The following is a 21,366-nucleotide window of genomic DNA, read 5'->3' as shown; positions in this document are numbered from 1 at the left end:
CCTTCTTTAAACTGGAACCCACATCCAAGTGGAAGGGCCTGGGACAGAGTATAAGATGGTGCCATACAGACAGAGATTTGCCTTCATTGGACTGTTTAGTCAAAAGTCATGTGTCCTTGCCTGTTATGTACCCATGTATCTTCTCTGGAATTCAGGGACTAAGTATATCCACTTGGTCTTGATAAGGAAGACAATATACTCTTGCACTGGGGATTTTCTTTATGCCAGCATGCCAAGGAATTTTCTCAGGAGCTACTCATCATCTGTAGGGAAAGAAAGTCCTATACCTATACCAATCTATATATCTAGATACAGATACTGGATAGATAGATAGATATTTAACTGTAAGATGGGATGGGAACTCAAATATTCCAAATCAAATTCTCTAACACTTATCACATTTTCATTATAATACATACCTACATACTCTTGCCTTCCAATACACCAAATGCCTAAAATCCTGAGCTTCTCACCTCTTTTGGAAGGCACCACCAACAGTCAGATTTTAAAAATAGTGAAAATGAATCTTTAAGAGAAGTGACTTTGCCAAAGATCCTGCAGCTAAGAGGGAGCAAAACAAAATCTAACTGTTAAACATCCAAAAAAATATCCACCTCTGCAGCATGACTTGGACTCTCCAGGGGAGATGCTAGGGTTACTTGATCACTTCACCCTGGGACAAGATGATCATGACAAATATGTTACATTCCAATGATAGATAGATGATGGATTTGTCTATTTGCTTGTAGTAACATAGTGACTTACCCTTGAGGGAAGGGTTGACTTGAAAAGACCTGAGGGATCTATTTTGAGAAATGGTGAAAGTTGCTTTTCTTATATTTTATATATTTATATTCTTATATCTTATATCATATATTCTGATATGTGAATATTTTATATTGTATGTCAGAGAATAAATGGAAATGTCACTATATATATATAGTTAATATAGCTATAATATATATCTATCACTGTCTAATAAAATATGCCTTTGTTATTGTAAAAAATGAGCTTACCTTAGGATATGTCATATTTTCCAGCTGCTAGTGTTTTGAGATGGTGACCAGCACTGTATCCTAGACAAGGGTTTTTTCAATTTAGCACTATTGACATTTAGGGCTGGATAATGATTCTCTGCTGCCTGTGTGTGTGGAGGAGTCCATCCTGGACACTGAAGGATGTTGAGTAACATTTCTGGCCTCTGCATAGTAGATGTCAGTAGCAGCCCCCTCCACAGTCATGACAACTAAAAATGTCTCCAGACATTACCATAATGACTCCTGGTGGGCAACGTTGCCCCAGCTGAGAACCAGCGTCCTCTGCTGTCTGCTGGCACATACGGGCTGAGGAACTAGACCTTGTTCTGAGACATGACTGAGCTTCATGCATCCAACAGCATCTCATGTCCCTTCCTTGAGGCATTTAGGTTCTACAGGATGTAAGCCCCACTTAGGGTCACAGGACATAGAATTGTCCAATGGGAAGGTCTCTAGAGCACATTTCTAGGCACAAACCCTCAAAGTGTTCCTTTAATCTGCTGTTCCCTGAGTTCTCAACAAGTTCCTCCCAGAATCAACCTTATCCTAAACACCCTATTTTTTCCTCCCAGCTACTCTGGAGGAACCTCTTGCTTCTCCACCAAGAAGGAAGATGTTGTAGTCTGGGGGAGCAACTCACCTTCTCATATTCATTCATAACACTCTAAGAGAAGCCACATGGAAACTTAACCTCTCTTCCAAACTCTTGCCTTAACCCTAGCATCCATGCTGAAACCTTGTGTTCAAAAAGCCACATCTAGGCTGGGGTTGCAGAAAACCTCATTTGTCCATGTGATAGTTATGGGTCCATGCCCTGATGTCTGGGGAATTCCAGGTAACTCCACAATGCTTCCTTTTGCAGATCTCAGTAAGATCTAATATGCTTGTTTTCCTTCCCTGGTTATTGTACACCTCTGTTGTGCAGAAACCAGGAGCCCCACAGAGCTGATCCATGCACTGGGTGCAGTCTGTCAGTCCCTGTCATCACTGTTCAGGTCACTCTACAAACTGATGACAAGAGATGAAGCTGAAAACTTCCTTTCTTAATCATAGCTCTGGTTTTCCCACAGTGTGTGCTGAACAAAAATATCTGACTTCTTGGAAATTTTTTGAGCCAAGCCCAAGGCCTCACCTGGTTCCAAAACCCAAGTGTGTCTTCAAGTCCAAATCTGGAACAATCCCCTAAGCCCAAGGTGTGACATTTGTTTACAGGGGATGGTTCAACAGATAGTGGATGGGCTCAAGGTTCTTCTCTTTGGGGCCCCATGATGGTCAACAACCATGCCATGTTGTGTGGCCTTTGACAAGACAATTTCTTTGAATTTCCCTACTTTGCAAAATGGAGATAACAAGGAGCTCTGATAAATTTTACATAAGGACTCATCAAGGAAACATTTGTAAAACACATTTCATTAAACAGGTGCTCAAAGGTGTGAATTCCTGTCATTGCCACACAGACACCTATCATTTTCACTGTTGTTCACTAACAATGATGTTCACTAACTTTGATGCTAATTTTGCATCCAAAATATTGCTAGACCTATAGTTCTGATGAGTCTCCCCAACTCAGATGTCTTAATTTCTTACACTGTTTTGTTTTTCCAGAATCACTCAGATAGATCCACCTGCTCCTATGGGATCTCCTTGTTGGAGCCTTGGGGGCAATCATCTGTACTGAGTTGAGACATGGTGTGCCTGGGGTCCCCTAATGTGCCCTGAAGTGGTAGCTGCAAAGGTGGTGGAAGAGAGCCAGTCCCCATGCTGGGGACACCAGCCAGGTGCTCTCTGGCAACCAACCAGAACTTCCAGGGGTCTCTCACTTGAGGATGTCTGGACCTGCCCCAGCAAGGCTTCCCAGATTCCAATAGGAATGGGCAAATCTATCTGGATGACTCTAGAAGGATGAAAGAATGCAAGAAATTAAGACATCAGAATTTGGGAGACTCAACACAACTAGATACATAATTGTGACATAGTCATACAGTGGATTCCTACACAGGAGGGAAAACACTTCTCTTACATGCAAAGATAGGATTAAATTTCAAACATACAATGTTGAATGAAAGGAGTCAGTCACAGAAATACATACTATGTGATTCCATGTAGATGAAAATCAACAATAGCTGGGAAGAAAGATGATTGATGATAGATGATAATTTTGTTTATTTGTTTGTAGTAACATAGCAACACAAGTCAGAACTTACCCTTGAAAAGAAAAGGTGATTTTGTGGACAATATTGGAAATGTTTGTATCATCATAATAGCCTCCTAGAATGGATTGGGGGCTTTCTAGGGGGTCCTGAGATATTTATCTCATCTTAGGGTGAGAGGAAGATGAAGACTTCTGTCTTCAGATTCTAGCTGTTGTTAGGAGGGGTTTCAGAAAGAGCTATGGCATCTGTGGAGAGCCTCCTCAGGGTCTTCCTGTGTGTGCTTGGGGCATAGAATTCATGCCTTGATTGGTCTTAGCATGTTGCGAGTTCCATGTACACACTGTCATCATGCAAGGGTTCCTTGGGCCTCCAGGAAGTGGGAGTGGTTTTTTCCTGCATAAAAATGCAATGATCCAACTGTGTGTATATCACCTCCTGTGGGTCTTCTGCTTGAGGGTCCTGCATGATGGGAAATGGTGAGGAGGGTGTGCACACACTTGTGGGGACTAGGAGGAAATGAGATGGCACTGAAGAGAGTGAGCTGAGGACAACCTACCTCCCTGCTCACCGTTCTGTCCACCTCAGGCTCTCTGTTCATTATAGCAGCATCTGTAGGGAATAGAAGTCATCAAAAACACTTCAAAGGTTCTCATTTTATAGATACAGATACCAGAGCACAGACAGGTGCAGCCAATGCCTGGAATTGCTGCCAAAAAGTAGAGTCAGAAATTCTACCTCTCTGAAGTTCAGAGACACATCCCATTAATGTCTCCCTCTTTCCATTCCATTGATGAGGATGGGGGCATGGGGGTTCTCTCTAGAAAGCCCAACCTCTGTGGCTCCTGCTTTGAACCAGGAGTCAGCCTGCAAATGGAGGCTCCCTGGCTCCCCCACTCCTCCCAGACAGGCACTGGCCTCTTCTTCCCGAGACTCACTCTCTTTGGCAGGGCACCACTGACGAGTGAGGAAGAAAAGAAGGACAGCGAGGAAGATGATGGCCACTAAGGGTCCAGCCAGAACATGCAGGTGTCCGGGGTTACCTGTAGGAAGATGTGAATCCAACAGAAGCAAATCGCGGCAGGCACCGAGCCGGCTGCCATCTTGGTTCCAGCCCCACGAGACCCATTTCAGATCTATGACCTACAGAACTGTAAGATCATTTTAATTTTTTTAAAGATTTTATTTATTTATTTGAGAGAGAGAGAATGAGAGATAGAGAGCAGGAGAGGGAAGAAGGTCAGAGGGAGAAGCAGACCCCCCGCCGAGCAGGGAGCCCGATGCAGGACTTGATCCCGGGACTCCAGGATCATGACCTGAGCCGAAGGCAGTCGCTTAACCAGCTGAGCCACCCAGGCGCCCTGTAAGATCATTTTAAAAACTGTTGTTTTAATGCACTGAGCTTGTGGACATTTGTTACAGCAGCAATAAGAAACGAGTACGTATGGCATATCCAGCACATGGATGTATATATGCACTGGATCAGTGCTTGAATGAATAAATGAAGGAATCATGTATATGCGTGACAGACTGCGTTCTGAGTTCTCTCCCACTCTACTTAGCACATCAGGGTTGCATCCTGACAGACAAGAGCCCATTCATTGGCAAATGGAACTTCTCTAAGCACTGCCTGTCCCTCATCAGCTGCTCCCTTCCTCCCACCCACCGCCCCACCCCCAAGTCCCCACAAATCTTATCTCCACTTAGGAATGGGGACAGAGTAAGCACAGCATTATTCCTGGCCAGGAGATCAGGTTTATTCTCACCCTCCTCTCTTGGAGGAGGTCTCTGCTGCAGAAAATTAGAAGTTAAGAGTCTTCACCAGCCCCATGCTGACCAAAACCCTTCTGCTGTTGTAGAGTCTGGGGATCAGACTGGGAAGGTAACAAGCCCAAGATCACAGAGCTGGAAGGTGGCTGAGCCAACCCTCAAACCCAAGGCTTCTTTCTGTCAGGTTTCCACAAACAGGGATAAAAGGGATCCTTTACTCACCAGTTTGGGGGGTTGGTTTTGTGGATAGGAAGCAACTATTTGAAGAGTTTCCTGAAAACAAGCCAGGGGAAGGGGGGGAAGTGGAACTGACTGTCTTCTACCCACTGAAGCTCTTTGTCATCTAACACTGAGCTCCTGGGAGCTCCTGGGACCTCTCCCCAGAATCTCTGGGGCCTTGACTCCCTGAGACTTCAAGCTGCAGAGAGGAGATGGGAGAGGTTGATGATGAAAGGGGCCTCTACTTAAGAGGAGGCTTCCCGATCTTGCTGTAAAGACACCTGTACCACCTGGGAGACCACTCTGTGCATGAGGTGAGGAGGGGCTGCTAAGGAAGCGGGTAATGGTGACGGGCCAGTGCAACCTCTGATCTCCCCAAACTGAGCCCCTTCTCCCCTGCTCCTGGGTCTTCCCTGACCCCTTTCCATCTTCCTGGGGACACAGACCCCTAGTTTGGGTTTCCACACAATCCATGCAGGAGGATGCTGGAGGTGAGTCCTCAGGCTCTTCCTCCCTGTTTCTTTATCTATGTTTCTGTCTCTCCAGAACTCCTAAGCATCCCCCTGGTACCAGCAGGATGCCCCTCACATATGGCCTTCAAATCTATCCTGAATCACTGGACACAGAGCATGTTCTGGGCTTCCTTACCTGTGACAGAAAGGTACAGTGGGTCACTCGGGCCTGACCACTCACAGGGAGAGGGGTTGAAAGAACCGTAGCATCTGTAGGTCCCACCCAGGGCTGGGTGTGCGGGGCCCAGAGTGAAGTCAGCCCAGGATGCACCACCGTGCCTCTGCCCCTTAGCAAGCCAGAGCTCATGGGGCTGCCCATCCCTGGATAGATGGTACACATCAAAGGAACTCTCCGAGCAGCAGGACAAGGTCACGTTCTCTCCTGACCTCATCACAGTGCCTGGCTGGGCCCAGAGAGAAGGTTTCTGGTGTAGACCTGGAGGAAGTGGAGGCAGTTCAGTCAGAGAGGCTCTTCCTTGCTCACTGTGTCCTTTACACCTGGACTAAGAATTCCCTCTCCCTGTTCCCAGAGCCCAAAGCCCACTGTGGCCCCTCCTGGCTACCTCTCCTATTGCTTCCTGTCCTTGCCTCCCTCTTGTTCTTTCTCACTTTCGCACTGCCTTACTCTGTCTCTCCTGGGATCTGTTGGTTTGATCTGCCTTTTCTTTCATTCTGAGTCTCTCATTCTGCCTTGTCACTATCTTTCTGCGTTATCTATCATCTATCTATCTATCTATCATCTATCTGTCATCTATCTATCATCTGTCTCTATCTCCCTATCTATCATCTATCTCCATCACCTTGGTTTCTGTGACTTGCTCTGCTCCTCTGTCCCCAGTCCTCTTTTGGGATCTCTGTCACCCAGCCCCACATCATCATCTTTCTCTTTGTGCCCCACACTCAGGTCTCAGTCTTTTAAGGCTTTTATCTGCCCTCTCCATCTTTCTCTCTATTTCTCTATCCCTTTTTCTTTCTTTTGTTTTTTGTGTGTCTGAGCCAGTGTCTGTTTGTCCATCTGTATTTGTCATCCCTCCATTCTGTGTGTGCGTGTTCATGTGCACACATGCATTTCTGTGTCTATTCACATAGAAACTTTCTATGTACATTGAATACATCAACTCTGCTTTCTCTCTGATTGCATCTCTCTGTAGGCTTTGACCTCAGTAATCCTGTAAGATCTGGGGTGATCTTCAACATGGGCCTGGGAAACAGCTTTGGGAACCCACAAAACACACCACATATGGGAGCTGGTATCTGGCTCCTCCACCTGGGACCATGGTTTCCTGGGGCATATTGTGACTCAGCTACATGGGATGAAGTCATGTCAGAGTGAACACAGCATCTGTGGGTGCCACATGGAGTGAGGACCCGGGGCCCATGGGCCATCAGCCTGAGACAGGTCAACCTGGCCCTGAAACTTCTTCACATATGTGGTGTGTCTTTGGATTCTCCTGGTAGAGAAGAGGGTGTGGAGATTTATTGGAAACCATGTTCTGAACTGTCCCAGGTCTCTGAACAAACTCAGAGTGGAAGAGCACCCTGTCTCTGATGTGGGTGTACCCATCTCTATCTGTCCCTTTGCTCTTTATCTCCATACTGACTCCCTGTTTCTGCCCTCTATCTGTCCTTTATAACAAACGGTTTCTACTGTTGCTCTTCTGTCATTGTCTCTCTTGGTGTAGCTCTCACCAAGGCTGTCTCTCTTCATAAAAACCCATATTCATCTCCTTCTTCACCACCTGGGACTTCCAGGTCTTAGAACATCCTGTCTGTATCCCAAAGAGGATGGGGGCAGGTCTGGACAGTCTCACCTGTGATCATGATGTCCAGGGGCCCACTGGGGGCAGACCACTCATGGGAGGAGTGATTGAGAGAACCGAAGCACCTGTAGGTCCCCGCATGGGCAGCTGTCACAGGACCCATGGAGAAGTTAGCATAGGAGCCCCCAAGATGGCGCTGACCAGCAAGATACAAAGTGTCCTTGGATACCCCCTCTCTCTGAAGAATGAAGCTTTCAAACACGATCTCAGAGCAACAATGCAAGGTCACGTTCCTTCCTGATTTCACCAGGGGACCCGGCTGGGCTAACAGAGAAGGTTTTCTGTAGATTCCTAAGAACATGGATGTTGTAAATTTAGAAGGAGCCACCCTTCCCCACCCGATTCCCTGTCATCTGAAATGAGTGAGGGTGCCCCTGTGTCTGTCTGTCTCCTTCTTCTCTGTGTCCTTTTCTGTCTGAATGTCCCCATTTGTCTCTGCCCCTCCTTTGCTGTGTGTCTCTGTGTCTAGCATCAGCAAACACATGAAGCACGTTACATGACAGAGCTGCATCAGAATGTGGTGGAGTTCCAGGGGTCCTGGCATGCAGATCTCCCACCTCTGTAGAACATCAGTGGCAGCATCCTGGGGCTCCTACACTCATGGGTGTGTTGGGGAGCTTCAGTTGTTGTCCCGACCTCAGACAGTCTGTTGCTCCTGACACTGCTTGCATCCCCTGATCTACAGACGGCACCAGTTCCTCCCAGACACCCGAGCTCTGAGCAGCAGTGTCCCTAAGATGGCTTTAGAGCCTGTCTCAGCCAAGGGGAAGAGGGTCTAGGGAAGGTCTCTGGACCAGAATTGGGGCTAGGGTTTCCCTGGGCCCCCACTTTCTAGTTCACAAGAGATTCACCCACAAGGCCTCCCACAGTCAACCCATCACCCAACCTCCTGTGCCATCTGCCTTCCTGTTATAGGAATTCTCTTATTCCGAGTAGATGGCAGCCCAGGGTTTGGGGAAAGGACTCACCCACTTGTGCCCAGATCCTCTGGATGAAGAAGAACACTGGAAAGAAAGACTCATGATGGATGGTCCATCTTCACAGAAGAAGTGGCTTCCCCCATTCCTTCCCCCACCTGGCCTGAGCTTCACCATCAAGGTCTGCTTTGCCCCCATGGGAATGTTCTGCTGTGGGGAGACCCAGCGTTCCAGGCCAATATTTCCACCATGTATTCCCTTCCTTCATCCCCTTCTGGGACTCACCCAGACTTGTGAGGCTGATGACCACAGGTGACATGGCGCTGCTTCTGCTGAACAGAGTTGACAAGTACACAGGATGTTGTGAAATGGGGCCCAGCTCACATTCATAAGTTGACCGCAATAAGGAAAGGTGATGCATAGAGGCTCTTTTTACTCTGCATATAGGTGGGTGTGGGGGCTCAGCTAAGGGTAAAATCAAGCTTCCTGGAAATTGTTTAAACTGCACCTGTCGTGTTGCATCATTTACTGTGGTCAGACTTGAAACACATCTCAGACCCTATCCCTCATACTCAGAATGATGAAATGATAGTATTTTTTTTAAATCTAAGCCTCAAAATCTTCATATGTAATATGCAACATATCTAGTATGTACTATTATAAAAAGAATTAGAATGTATAAATCAAAATGATTTTCTTTCTTTTTTTTTTTAAAGATTTTATTTATTTATTTGACAGAGAGAGACACAGCGAGAGAGGGAACACAAGCAGGGACAGTGGGAGAGGGAGAAGCAGGCTTCCCGCGGAGCAGAGAGCCCGACGTGGGGCTCGATCTCAGGACCCCGGGATCATGACCTGAGCCGAAGGCAGACGCTTAACGACTGAGCCACCCAGGCGCCCCTCAAAATGATTTTCTAAGCTGATATTTCTAGTATTGATTAAATACTTGTTAAAAATTATTTAATTTCCCTGTAGAAGGATTATGCAGTTATTTAGAATCATAGAATTTCACTTTATTAGCAAAGAACAATGCATGTAAATTCTGGATCTTATGGTTTTACCTGAAATTCACCTTATGACCCAGGAATCCAAACTCAAAATTCATCTGTGTTTATCTGTATATATCTATATATCTCAATTTTATATAAATATAAATATCCATTAATATAATGCTATAGGAAATTCACTTTCTAACAGCCAATTGAGAATGTCAAAAAACTCACCCCAAAACATTTTATGAAGAAAACCCCAAAATAGTAACACCTTCCAACTTAAAACAAGAAGATTGCAATGACCACATAACATAATCTACCTACATATTTTGCCCTTATCCCATCTCCTTCTTTAACCCCATGTCTTGAAATTTGTAGGAAATTTTCCACCATGCATTGTAAATACAGTTTTAAAGCACTTATCTCTCCTTGTAAAATGTGTAATTGTAATAAATATAAAATATGTTTGTACACACATACATGTATGCACCCACATATACAGTTGTTTCGAATTTTTAAAATTATCAGCTTTTGCATCTTTTTTTATTATGTTCAGTTACCCAACATATAGTACACCATTAGTTTTTTTAATTTAATTTTATTTTATTATGTTATGTTAGTCATCATACAATACATCATTAGTTTTTGATGTAGTGATCCATGACATCATTAGTTTTTGATATAGTGTTCAACGATTCATTAGTTGTTTATAACACACAGTGCTCATCACAACACATGCCCTCTTTTTTGTACTTCAATTTATATTGCTATGATATACACATATCAATTTTTTATAGTTCCATTGCATTGTTTTGGACTGCAATATAATATTTCTTGCATGAGTATATCAACATGTATTTATCCGTTCTCATTATTATAGATATCTGGCTAACATGCATATCTGGACAATATGGGTAGTATAGATATTTTAACAATAGTATTCTTCTAACCCATAAACATGGGACATCTTTCCATTTGTGTCTTCTTCATTTTCTTTCATCAAAGTCTTATAGTTTTCAGAGTATAGCTTTTATGCCTTTGGTTAAATTTATTCCCAAATATTTTATTATCTTGATGTTATTGTAAATAAAATTGTTTTCTTTTTGCCCCCCACATCAATATAGCTTTTATTGTATCTTTAAAATATCACAAATAAGTCTGAAAAATCATCTGGCATCTATTTGTTTCTGTAGCTGGATAACTTAGATCTTGTTCATCAGCCTGCTGAACTGTTCCTTTTTCAGAAACATAGATACCATCCAAAAATTTTTTGGTGATACTTATTTTTAACTGTTGTGGCTTGCTGAATCAAAGCAGCTGAATTTGATACAAGTTCAATGTCATTTCCTTCAAGAATTAACTCATCTTTCTGGGCTTGAGATACTGAACAAGCAACACCTGGCCTCACCCAAACCCTGCAGATATATTTTTCACCCAAGAAATTTTGGATTTTGATAGAAAAACAATTCTCCTGAATAGCAATATTGATGGGGGAAGTGAGCATACAACTACCTCATCCTGTTACAGAAGTCCCTTTAATTCCCTTGATCATGTTCTGTACGTGACTACAGATAGTGCAAACAGTAGCCAGTTCTTTTCTATTTCCCCACCATCTGTCAGTTGAGCCTCTTCTTTTTCTTTCCTGGGAGACTGAGTTCTACACTGATGTGACTGAGTCCCTCCACAGGGTTCCTCTGGGGCCCTTCACAATAACAGTGTGTTCCTTCAGAATGAGGTCGACATTTTCTGGAATGTCAACAGTCTGATTACTGAGGATGGTCTTCATTCTCACAGTAGATGCAGCTGAAATTGTTTTCTTTATTTCTTTTTCGGATATTGTGTCATTGGTGTATAGAAATGGACTTGTTTTCTGTATGTTGATTTTTTATCCTGCAAATTTGCTGAGTTTGTAGATTAGTTCTAAAGATGTTTGGTGGAGTCTTCAAGATTTTCTCTATATAACATCATATAATCTGCAAACCAAGACCATTTTCCGTCTTTCTTTGTGATCTGGATGTCTTTTTATTTCTTCTTCTTGTCTGATTGCTGTGGCCAGGACTTCCAATACCATGTTGAATAGGAGTGGTGAGAGTCTTTGTCTTGTTCCTGATCTTAGAGGAAAAGCTTTCAGGTATTTGCTATTGAGTATGATGCTAGCTGAGGGCTTGTCATATATAGCCTTTATTGTGTTCCTTCTATACCCAATTTGTCGAGCATTTTCATCATGAAAGGATGTTGTGTTTTTTTCAAACACATTTTTCTGCATCTATTGAGATGATTATGTGATTTTTATCATTCATTTTATTAATATGATGTTTCACATTTATTGATTGTGTATGTTGAACTATCCTCGGGCCCCATGGATAAATCCCACTTGATCACAGTGCATGATCCTTTTGATGTGTCATTGAATTTGGATGGCTAATATTTTGTTCAGAATTTTTGCACCTATAATTCATCAGGAATAGTGGTCTGTGATTTTATTTTCTTGCATTGTGCTTATCTGACTTTGATATCAGGGTAGTGCTCATCTCATAAAATTAGCTTGAGAGTTCCTTCCTTTTCAGTTATTTGGAAGCGTTGGAGAAGAATCAGCATTAATTTTTCTTTAAATGTGTGGTAGAATTCACCAGGGAAACCATCTTGTCCTGGTCTTTGGGACAGGTGTGCTGAGAGGTTTGTGGCTCTGATTCAATCTCCTTACTCATTATTGGTCTGTTCAGATTTTCTATTTCTTCCTGATTCAGTCTTAATAGATTGTGTGTCTACAATAAGTTATCCATTTTCCCAGATTGTCTTGTTTGTTGGTGTTTAACTGTTCGTAGCAGTCTCTTATGATCTTAGGCATTTCTGTGGGATCAGTTGTAACATCTCCTCTTTCATTTCTGGTTTAACTTATTTGTGTCTTCTCATTTTTTTCTGAGATAGTCTAGCTCAAGTTTTGTTAGTTTTGTTTATCTTTTGAGAAACTTTCCTTCTGCTAACTTTGGGAAGTCTTTCTTCTGCAGGTGGGGGCACACTGGATCTTGACCCTGGGGCTAGTGGTGCAGAGTGCCAAGTGCAGGGGTGTGTGATGTCACCAGATTCAGGGGGATGTCATGTGTCTTTGGCTCACAGTACGTGGGTCCTTCCACAGCATCAACAATAGTGTGGTCCTTGGCGAGCACTGTAGGGGATCTGGAGGCTACAAGGGCTGGTGTGATCATAAGCAGTGCCTCCAGACCCAGTAGCTAGGGACCAGGGAAGGCAGCAGGGGTGGCTGGAGTTGGTGGCGTGCACACACTCAGCTGCAGACACTCTGGCTGTATGTACATTCTTCCCCCAGGCATGCACACTGCAGGGAAGCCAGTGACAGGGTTGGGCTTGGGTATGCAAGTACACAGCTAGAGGGGTTAGCCACAGGCAGGCATAGTGGTGTTGCCCAGTGACAGAGGCAGGGCCTGATCCAGGTCTGCCAGCAGCTGTGTGGGCCCTGGCTGTCAGTGTGCTCTCTCGACGAGGATGCATACTGCAGTGCAGCTTGGTGATAGGAGTTAGACCCGTGACATGCAGGTGCACAGTTGGAGGGGCTAACCCTGATTTGGGCATGGTGGTGGGGTTATCCAGGGAGGCCCTGACTGGTGTCCTGTTCTAACACAGCTATGGAAGCCTAAGTTGGCTGCTAGTGTGGCTCCTGGGCACCAGTGGGGGTGGAGAGGGACTCTGGAGGCTGGCATCAGTGAATACAAACACCCATAGGGTGAAAGCTGGCAAGACTGCTTACATTCATCAGTGGTGCAATCTGCTGAGTTTTCTGCAGACCTGGCCTCTGTGAACCAGGATTGCTAACATAGCCTCTGCTCTTCTTCCTTGCTCCTAGCTGGCTCAGTGCTCTCAGCCTTGCCAGTCTGGAGTGGGGGGGTCACATCTAAGTGGGACCTTTGCACAGTGCCCCAGAGGTGGGAGAAGCTGGCCAGTCAGCCTCTCCTGCCTTCCCTGGAGAAAGAGCTCTTTCAGGCTGGGCAGGAGCCCTGGCACTGCATAGTGCTGGCCCAAGGGATGGGCAGATGCTAGCAAATGACAGTGTCTTCCTTCCTTTCTTGTGAGACTAGTCTCAGTCTTTCTGTCTCCCAGAGCTGTTTTTGTTCATGGATAGCTGTCCAATCCTCCATCTTTGTCAGCAGACTGGGACGCTGGGCTCTCCTATTTCACCGTTTTCCCGCCATCTCCAGCAATCCCAAGGCATTCATTGTGGAAATGTGGATGAGATTGGTAATGTCCTCCTGAGGTTTATGTGAGAACTAAATTATCTGTTGCACTTAAAACAAATTGCATGTCACCTTGTTATCTGAAGGGTATGGAACAACCTGTAGAGAGTTGTCTATGGGGCTACTGTGAGACTCAGCAGCACCGTGACCCAGGTGTGGTCCCTATGGTACTTGAGGTCACAGGAGGTAGATGGACTTCATATGGAGACACAGGCCACTGTCCAGCCTGAGGGCAAAGCACAGAGTGGAAGAGTGGTTCGTGGTGCCCCCTGACCTGGCATCTCCACCCCCAGGGGCACTTTCTGTTGGGGGCATTTGCAACACCCACAGTCATTGCTTGGGGCTTGCTGTCTTACTCTGGGATCTCATAGAGCCTGTTTATCCTGGAGCTCAGAGCATCCCTCTTTCTGCAGGCATGGAGGATTGTATGCTCATTGCCGTGGAAATGGGTCAGCATATCTAGGACCCTGGTGCATGGTGAGCCCTGGAGGAAATGGGGGTACTTCTTCAAGGGCCCCACTTTTTTCTCTCTCCAGGGAGCTGGAAAATACCAGGATCATTAAAATGGAAGGAGGCACACCTGCATGTCGGGGTCACAGTGAGGTGCATCCACAGCTGGATTACACTCACTTGTGAAAGATGCTGTATCCATGACTCCCACCTGGGCACACTGTGCATTCACATGGCATCTTGACTTTGGCCATGACGGGAGTGTTTACACCAAAGAAATAGGCAAATACCATGAATCAAAACTTTTTTAAAAAAACATTTATATCTTGGAATAAGTATAGTAGCTCACCACCAGGCTTCACTTCAAACACCCCTGAGCTCCCTCAAACTGATGGTATTCCTGGAAAACTCTGCCACGTGTCATTGCATGAGAGAGGAGAGCTCTATGAGTCCAGAGAGGGTTTAGGGAAAGGTTTTGGATTCATGTGTTCCAAAGCGGACCTGATTTTCACCCATCTATTTACTTATGAAAACAGATTTTCTGTTTTGGGCTGAAGGGATGGAGGTCAATAGTGCACCTCCGGGAATGAGGAAATGGAAAGTAAAGGAAAATGTATCCCATGAAGGTGGACCAGAGCTGCTGCTGTAAGAAGGTATGAACGCAACTCCACCGTGAGGGACGAACCCTCACGCCACAGGGATGAGGAAAGACAGGGGGGCAGTCAAGGATGTCCAACAATGGCAGGAGGGAAAGCACCACAGTTCATGGGGGACGAGTCCTGGACTGAGAACAGCCCAGACATTTCCTGGCGTCTAAACCATGTTTTCCCCTGGATGTTCTCAGCTCACAGATCAGCTAGCATGAGCTGTAGGCTTTCTTCCGGATCCCCTTGGGCACATCAGATTGATGTCCAAAGGTCTGCCACAGGGAATGGTGTGTTTGCTCCCCCTTGTGTTTAGCTCCTGGCTGCATCTGGGGTCCTTGTCTGGCTGTGCTGAGCCTCTAGTAGCAGAATCCCGAGGACCAGCAGGATCAAGGCAGCCACGCCCATGCGGATGAGATTCTCCACCGTGTAATCCCTGCGATCTGAGGCTAAGAATGAGGACAGAGAGGTTGCAGAGGTCAGTGTGGGCCCAAATCACCCAGATCCTGGATGTGCACCCAGGACACCCGCCTCCCCCTGACAGGACACCCCCTCCACCCCAGGCCCATCACTGAGACATTCTTCTACTTACCACTGCTGGGGTCTGAATTGTTTTGGGGTGGGCTCAGGGTGTCAGCTGTTCCTGCAGGGAAGATGGAAGCAGATGGAAGGAGCTGGAGACCCCCGTCCGGCCAGCCCTCTGGTCTGTGTTCTATCTCCCTCATCCTGTCCCTAGCAGTTTTTGTACAGTTCCTGACCTAGCCCCTCTCTCTACTAGGAGAGTTTGCTCTGCTCTCCTCACTGGATTCCTTCAGCCTCCTTGTTTTCCTCGATTTCAGATTTTGCTTCTGAGTCATTCTGGATAGATTCTAGCCATGCCCCAGGCGCTCAGGATTGCAGAGAAAAATGGCCTCCCAACACAGAAATCATCATGTCCTTGTATGTTTTCTGTTCAGTCTGGGACACAAACCTCCTGTGCTCATGTCCCTGCAGATGAGAGTTCCCACTTATTCAGTAGCTGAGGACCCAGCGTCCATGGACGAGGGGCCGGTGTCAGGGGCTCCTGACTGTCAGGAGCACAGAAGGGCCAAAGTCTGGGGCAGGGTCCCCTTAGCTCCATGTCAACCGGCTCCCATTCTTCAGGGTCTGCATTTTAATCTGTACCTAGAATATTCATTCTTGGATATGTTCATTAATTCATTCTTCATATAGTTAGAAATACCTATGGTGCTAGACTCATAGAGAGATAGATGATAGATAGGTAGATAGATAGATCGATCTGTATCACATCTACATCAACCAAATTGATATGTCTCTCCTAAAGATGTTCAGTCTTTGGGTCATATGAACACCATTATTCCTTGCTTGCAGTGTGGATCTAGACAGGAAGACCAGTTGCAGACATGTGAAAAGCTATGGGATGAAGACGATGGGCATGAGGACCAATGGCTGCAGATACATATACATGGATATAGATGTATATGTGTTTTACGCTCATAGATTATAGGTATGGATTTTCATAACCATGTTTATTTGTAAAATAGCAGATATAATATAAATACATAAGCAGCTGTATATGTACTGATATCTATGGTGTTCTGTCTAGAGAGAGAGAGAGGTACAGTCTGTCTGTCCCTCAACAGGAGGGCACTCGAGTCTGTGGCGCGTGGGAGTGGGCAGGGGACAGGAGGGTCTGGACTCAGGCTTTGGGGAATTGGAGGCAGGTCAGGGACGCGTGCCCAGAAGGAGGAGTCTCCATCCTCATCTCACTGTTTGGGGACAAACTCTAGCAATCTGGTGAGGTTTCAAGTAGGGAGAGTTAATCGTTTTATTTCCATTGAAAGGGCAACCTCTGTCCCCACTATATCACAGGCCAGACCTGAGGAAGTCCCTACGAGTGGATTTCTAACCTCCAGGAAAGGAGAGAGCTGGTGGAATTTCCTATGGAGGGAACACACAAACTGGGAAACCATTGACCTCTCTTAACCTAGTTTTCATATGAAAAGAAAATAGTAAAAAAAAAAGGTAAAACAAAATATGAACCAATCCTAATTATAAAGATTCATACAAATAGTCAAACTAATATTAGCTTAGGGGCGCCTGGGTGGCTCAGTTGGTTGGGCGACTGCCTTCGGCTCAGGTCATGATCCTGGAGTCCCGGGATCGAGTCCCGCATCGGGCTCCCTGCTCAGCGGGGAGTCTGCTTCTCCCTCTGACCCTCTTCCCTCTCGTGCTCTCTATCTCTCATTCTCTCTCTCAAATAAATAAAATCTTTTAAAAAAAGTAATATTAGCTTATACAATTCAGAAAATACGAGTGAACAGTAAACGTTATGCAGTTGGGTTAACACCCAAATGTTTGAAACCAGGAAGCATTTGTAAAGAGCCTCATATGGCTAAAAATCAAAGAGAAAAATAGTTGTTCAGGAGACGTACATCTTTCAGGAAAAGATCACATTTTTAATAAAACCCTAATGAAGCAGGAAAATGGGTTGAAATGGATAGGTCGGCAGTGCTTTTGATATAAAAATAGTAACAATGGATCATGGATCACCACATCAAAAACTAATGATGTACTGTGTGGTGACTAACATAACAATAAAAAATTGAAAGAGAAAAAAACTAATGATGTATTGTATGGTGACTAACATAACATAATAAAATTTTAAGAAAAAATTTTAAAAAATAAAAATAGGTTTCTAATGAGCTTGCTTTAAAATAAATTTTGGAGATAAATCAAGCTGTTTCCCTGAGGTGAAGCTTCAGGACATTTTCCTCTGTCCTTTGAAGTGAGAAACACAGGTGTGCATTTTGGAAACGAGAAAGTGAAATTTCCGTGTGTAATTTTGAGCAGCGTATTGAGAAATGGTTGAAAGGAAAAGAACGTAGTGAGTTCACAGCACATAAAGATAGGCCCATACTCATAGCTCTCTTAGGCTTAGCGAACTATTATTCAGACAACTGACATATATGGTATTAAAGTAAGTAAGAAGTTCATAGAACAGGCTGCAGATTGACACTACTTTTACGAAAAAAGTTCAAAGGCTATGAAGTTCATGTAAGTGATGAATCACTGATTTTTACGCAGGAAATAAGTAAATAAATGAGACTTGTTGAAAATGTGCTAAGACTCCATAGTGCCCAGAAGTTCTTCCCCACGAGGAATGTGTGAATCTGATCTAACCCCGTGCGCACCGGAGAAGGATGACTTGTTTCTGCGTCTGCATCCCTGTCACCTGAGGTCCCTTTGTCATCACGTCTGCAGGTGCTGCTGTAGAAGGTGTGAGAAGCAGGCACAGGGACCCTGGACAAGCGTCCACACACAGTGCACAGTGGACACCCGCTGCACATGGGCTCACGGTGCGGCATCCCTGGGGACTCCCGTGAGCCGGGCACGGCCCCTCCTCAGTCTCAGGTGTGCACCGAGGGGCAGGGAGGCCCCCAGGTGAGCACAGGGGGCAGCAGAGCGGAGCCTGCAGGTGGGGCGGCTTCTCTCCAGGACAGTGTCCTGTGGGGCTGACACCACAGAGCAGATCCTGATATGGAGGGGGCAGGAGGTGAGTGGGAGGCCTCTGTCTACTCACGATCATTCTCACTCCCCCACCCCTCATGCAGCCCCCGCCTCCTTACCTCTGCTGAGACTGCAGGATAGGGGAACCCCGGTGGAGGCTGTGGATCTTTCCAGTCTCCCCTGGGATGGACCCTCCTCCGTGGAGCCCCTGTGACCCCCGCATTTGCTACTGTGTCGGGCTTTCCTGACACGTGCATCTTGAGCTGACCGAGCTCATACAGGTCAGGGTCAGGGGTCTCTCACCTATGACCAGGAGCTCCAGGGGGTCACTGGGCTGTGACAACACGTAGGGGGAGGTGCTCACTGAGCCGTAGCACCTGTAGGTCCCCTCGTGGGCTGAGGTCACAGGACTCATGGAGAATTCAGCCTGGTGCTGCCCAGCTCGGTGCTTTGATCTAAGACGCAGCGGGGGATCGGCTGCCCCCTCCTTGGACAGAAGGAAAGTGTCCACAGACCTCGATGACTGACACAGCAGGGTCACATTCTCTCCTGAGGTCACCGTGGGTCCTGGCTGCACTGAGAGGGAGGGTGTGTCGGGGAGCTGTCCTAGAGAGAGGACGGGCGGGTGAGGGGCTGTCCAGCCCTTGTTCTGAACTGAGTCTGTCTGTGTCCTCTGGGTCTCTCCCTTCTCTGTCTCTGTCTGTCTCTCTCCCTCCCTGGGGACCCCACACCTCTGGTCCCACCACCACCACCTGGGGCCCCCCTGGCAGGAGCTGTGCAGGGTCTGGGGTCCTGACTGACCTGTGGCATCTCACCTGCGACCAGGATGTCCAGGGGGTCACTGGGGGCCGACCACTCGGAGGAGAGGTTCTGTCCACCATAGCATGTGTACCGGCCGCCGTGGGAGGGTCTCACAGGGTCCAGGTCGAAGTTCGCCCCAGAGAGCCCAGCGTGGGGCTGCCGGCCAAGGCGCCGGGGAGGGTCACCTGCTCCCTCCTTGGACAGAGCGAATCTGTCGTAGCCAACATCAGAGCGACACTGGAGGGTCAGGCTCTGTCCAGAGGTCACGACAGGGCCCTGCTGGCTCAGGAGGGAGGGCTTGCCCGACACACCTGGGAGAGACCAGCCGTGGATTGCAGGGGCTGATTATTCTCCCCAAACCTCCCTTCTCCCGTCCTGACCCCCGGGCCTCACGGTCCATCACCCTCAGTGTCTCTGACCTGTGAGCCCCTGTTGTCCCCCATTCCACCCTCTCGTCTGGGGCTCCCCTGGGAGCAGAGCCCCCATAACCTGTCTGGTGCATCAAAACATGGATGGGGCAACAATCAGACTCCCTCACCTGAGACCACCAGCTCCAGGGGGTCACTGGGGTACGACCACACCTGGGGGGTGTTGCTGTAACAACCATAGCATCTGAACGTCCACCTGAGGCTGGGGGTCACAGGGCCCACAGGGAACAGGGCCTGGGACCCCCCACTGGGGGCTGGCTGGGAGTCCCGTGTCCAGGAGGTCTGGCGTTCTCCTTCCTTCATCAGGATGAACCTGTGGAATCCCACCCACGAGCCACACTGGAGGGTCACGTTCCCTCCTGAGGTCACAACAGGGCTGGGCGTGGCTATGAGTCTGGGTTTGTCGTGCAATCCTAGGGGAGGAGAAGGGGACGGTGTTAAATGGGGCTCAGATCCCCCACATCATCCCCAGGGCTGGGCTGTGACAGGGAGACACCTGAGAGCAGACCCCCTTCCTGAGGGCAGAGCCTGGGGCTGGGACCCTGAGTGGGCTCGCACCTGTCACCACCAGCTCCAGGGGGTCACTGGGCTCTGACCAGCCAGTGGGACTGAGACAGTAACAGAGATACTGTCCTGCATATACATCTGTCATGTATCTGATGGAGAACTTGGCCTTGTCCCCGGGCTCCAGTGTCTTCTGTCTGTCCCAGGTCTCTGAGTTTCCCTCTTTATGCAGGCGGTACTCCTGGGCCTCCAGGCTCCCCTGACACCAGATGGTCACAGATGTCCTCCAGGGGATCACAGAGCCTGGCTCAGCCCAGATGGTGGGTTTGGGGAGGATTTCTGGAAGAAACAGAGGCTGGGACACAAGACCTTCCCCACCCCCAGGTCCCAGCTCTGCCCCAAACCCCCAGACGTCCCCCTCCGTCAGCCCAGAACTGCTGTTCTCCAACCCCTCTGCCTGGTGGGTGACCCCCAGTGAGGAGGTGGGACTGAGACCCCTGGGGACAGACTCACCTGCCTGCACTCGGGTCCTGGGGCCCACACTCAGCCCTGGAAGAGAGTTCCTGTGAGAGGTTTGCCCCGAATCCTGAGCAGAACCCCTCCTCCCGTGAGCCTCCTGAGTCTGGGGTCTCCGACAGCCCAGGGCCTGGCTGTGGGGCGGGTCCCTCCCAGAATAGGGCGTCCCCTCCCCTCCTCAGATCTCACCGAGACAGAGCAGGGCCGTGAGGGCGGGGGTCATGGCGTCTCCCGTCTCTGGCTCTAGCAGTGCATAGGGAGGGACCTCGGTGCCCACAGGACGGGCAGACACACAGGGTGTGGTGATGCGGAGGCTGATCTTCCTTGTCACGGGGTTGTCACGTCAGCAGCCCCACAGGAAGGGGAACAGCCCCTCCCCAAGACCTAGCCTGGCTCTGGTGTCCATGATGGTGCAGCAAGTGGATCCCGAGGCTTCCTGAGATGCCCCATCCAGGTGAGGAGACCAGGGCATGTCCTTCCCTCCAGAGCCTCCCCCCATGGGTCTCCTTCAACCTCAGCACATCCCTGGGGTCCTCACCATGGACGGGGCCCCCAGATCTCAGAGATGCTGCAGGGGACATGTGTTCCTGTAGTCCTGGGGAGCTCATGTCAGCACAGACACCAGACGTCTCTGCTCCGCTCAGGTTGAGGTCATGGTGGCCTTGAGCCCAGAGGAGAAATACAGGCAAATAGGGAAGGAAACACAGCCCCTCTCCTGGCTCCGGAGCGTGGGCTTTCTTTTGTCACAGCCTCCATGAGGCTTTCTATCACTTCTCTATTTTCTTCTTTCTTGTGACACCGTCCACACCCCATTCATGGGAACACACCTGTGTGAGTCCCTCCTGGCTC

General features: G+C 47.6%; 1 protein-coding gene and 1 pseudogene across 6 annotated transcripts; both read right to left on the bottom strand.

Moving 5' to 3' along the window:
- Positions 1 to 3,207: 3,207 nt before the first annotated feature.
- On the bottom strand, positions 3,208 to 20,837 carry LOC113935845 (leukocyte immunoglobulin-like receptor subfamily A member 6). 6 transcript variants are annotated; one of them, XM_035725044.1, is made up of 12 exons: positions 20,707 to 20,837; positions 20,515 to 20,550; positions 20,056 to 20,340; positions 19,608 to 19,910; positions 19,084 to 19,380; positions 18,572 to 18,874; positions 7,500 to 7,799; positions 5,825 to 6,124; positions 5,180 to 5,230; positions 4,126 to 4,230; positions 3,747 to 3,799; positions 3,208 to 3,649 (listed from the first exon to the last, which is right to left on the bottom strand). In XM_035725044.1, exons 1-12 carry the CDS (start codon positions 20,738 to 20,740, stop codon positions 3,503 to 3,505), a joined length of 2,214 nt encoding a protein of 737 aa, XP_035580937.1. In that variant the 5' UTR covers positions 20,741 to 20,837; the 3' UTR covers positions 3,208 to 3,502. The 6 variants fall into 6 exon arrangements, with proteins under 6 accessions (XP_035580937.1, XP_027474231.1, XP_027474235.1 ...); XM_027618430.1 differs by lacking the exons at positions 18,572 to 18,874; positions 19,084 to 19,380; positions 19,608 to 19,910; ... (1 more) ...; positions 20,515 to 20,550; positions 20,707 to 20,837 and adding exons at positions 8,477 to 8,512; positions 8,711 to 8,761; XM_027618434.1 differs by lacking the exons at positions 18,572 to 18,874; positions 19,084 to 19,380; positions 19,608 to 19,910; ... (1 more) ...; positions 20,515 to 20,550; positions 20,707 to 20,837 and adding exons at positions 8,477 to 8,512; positions 8,711 to 8,761 and having other exon boundaries at positions 3,208 to 3,583.
- LOC113936286 lies at positions 10,564 to 11,203 on the bottom strand (annotated as a pseudogene).
- Positions 20,838 to 21,366: the final 529 nt, after the last annotated feature.

Source organism: Zalophus californianus, chromosome 17 (assembly GCF_009762305.2).
Source record: "Zalophus californianus isolate mZalCal1 chromosome 17, mZalCal1.pri.v2, whole genome shotgun sequence".
In the NCBI taxonomy this organism is placed as follows: domain Eukaryota; kingdom Metazoa; phylum Chordata; class Mammalia; order Carnivora; family Otariidae; genus Zalophus; species Zalophus californianus.
The sequence above is the reverse complement of the archived record's forward strand: the minus strand, read 5'-3'. Positions and strand labels throughout refer to the sequence as shown.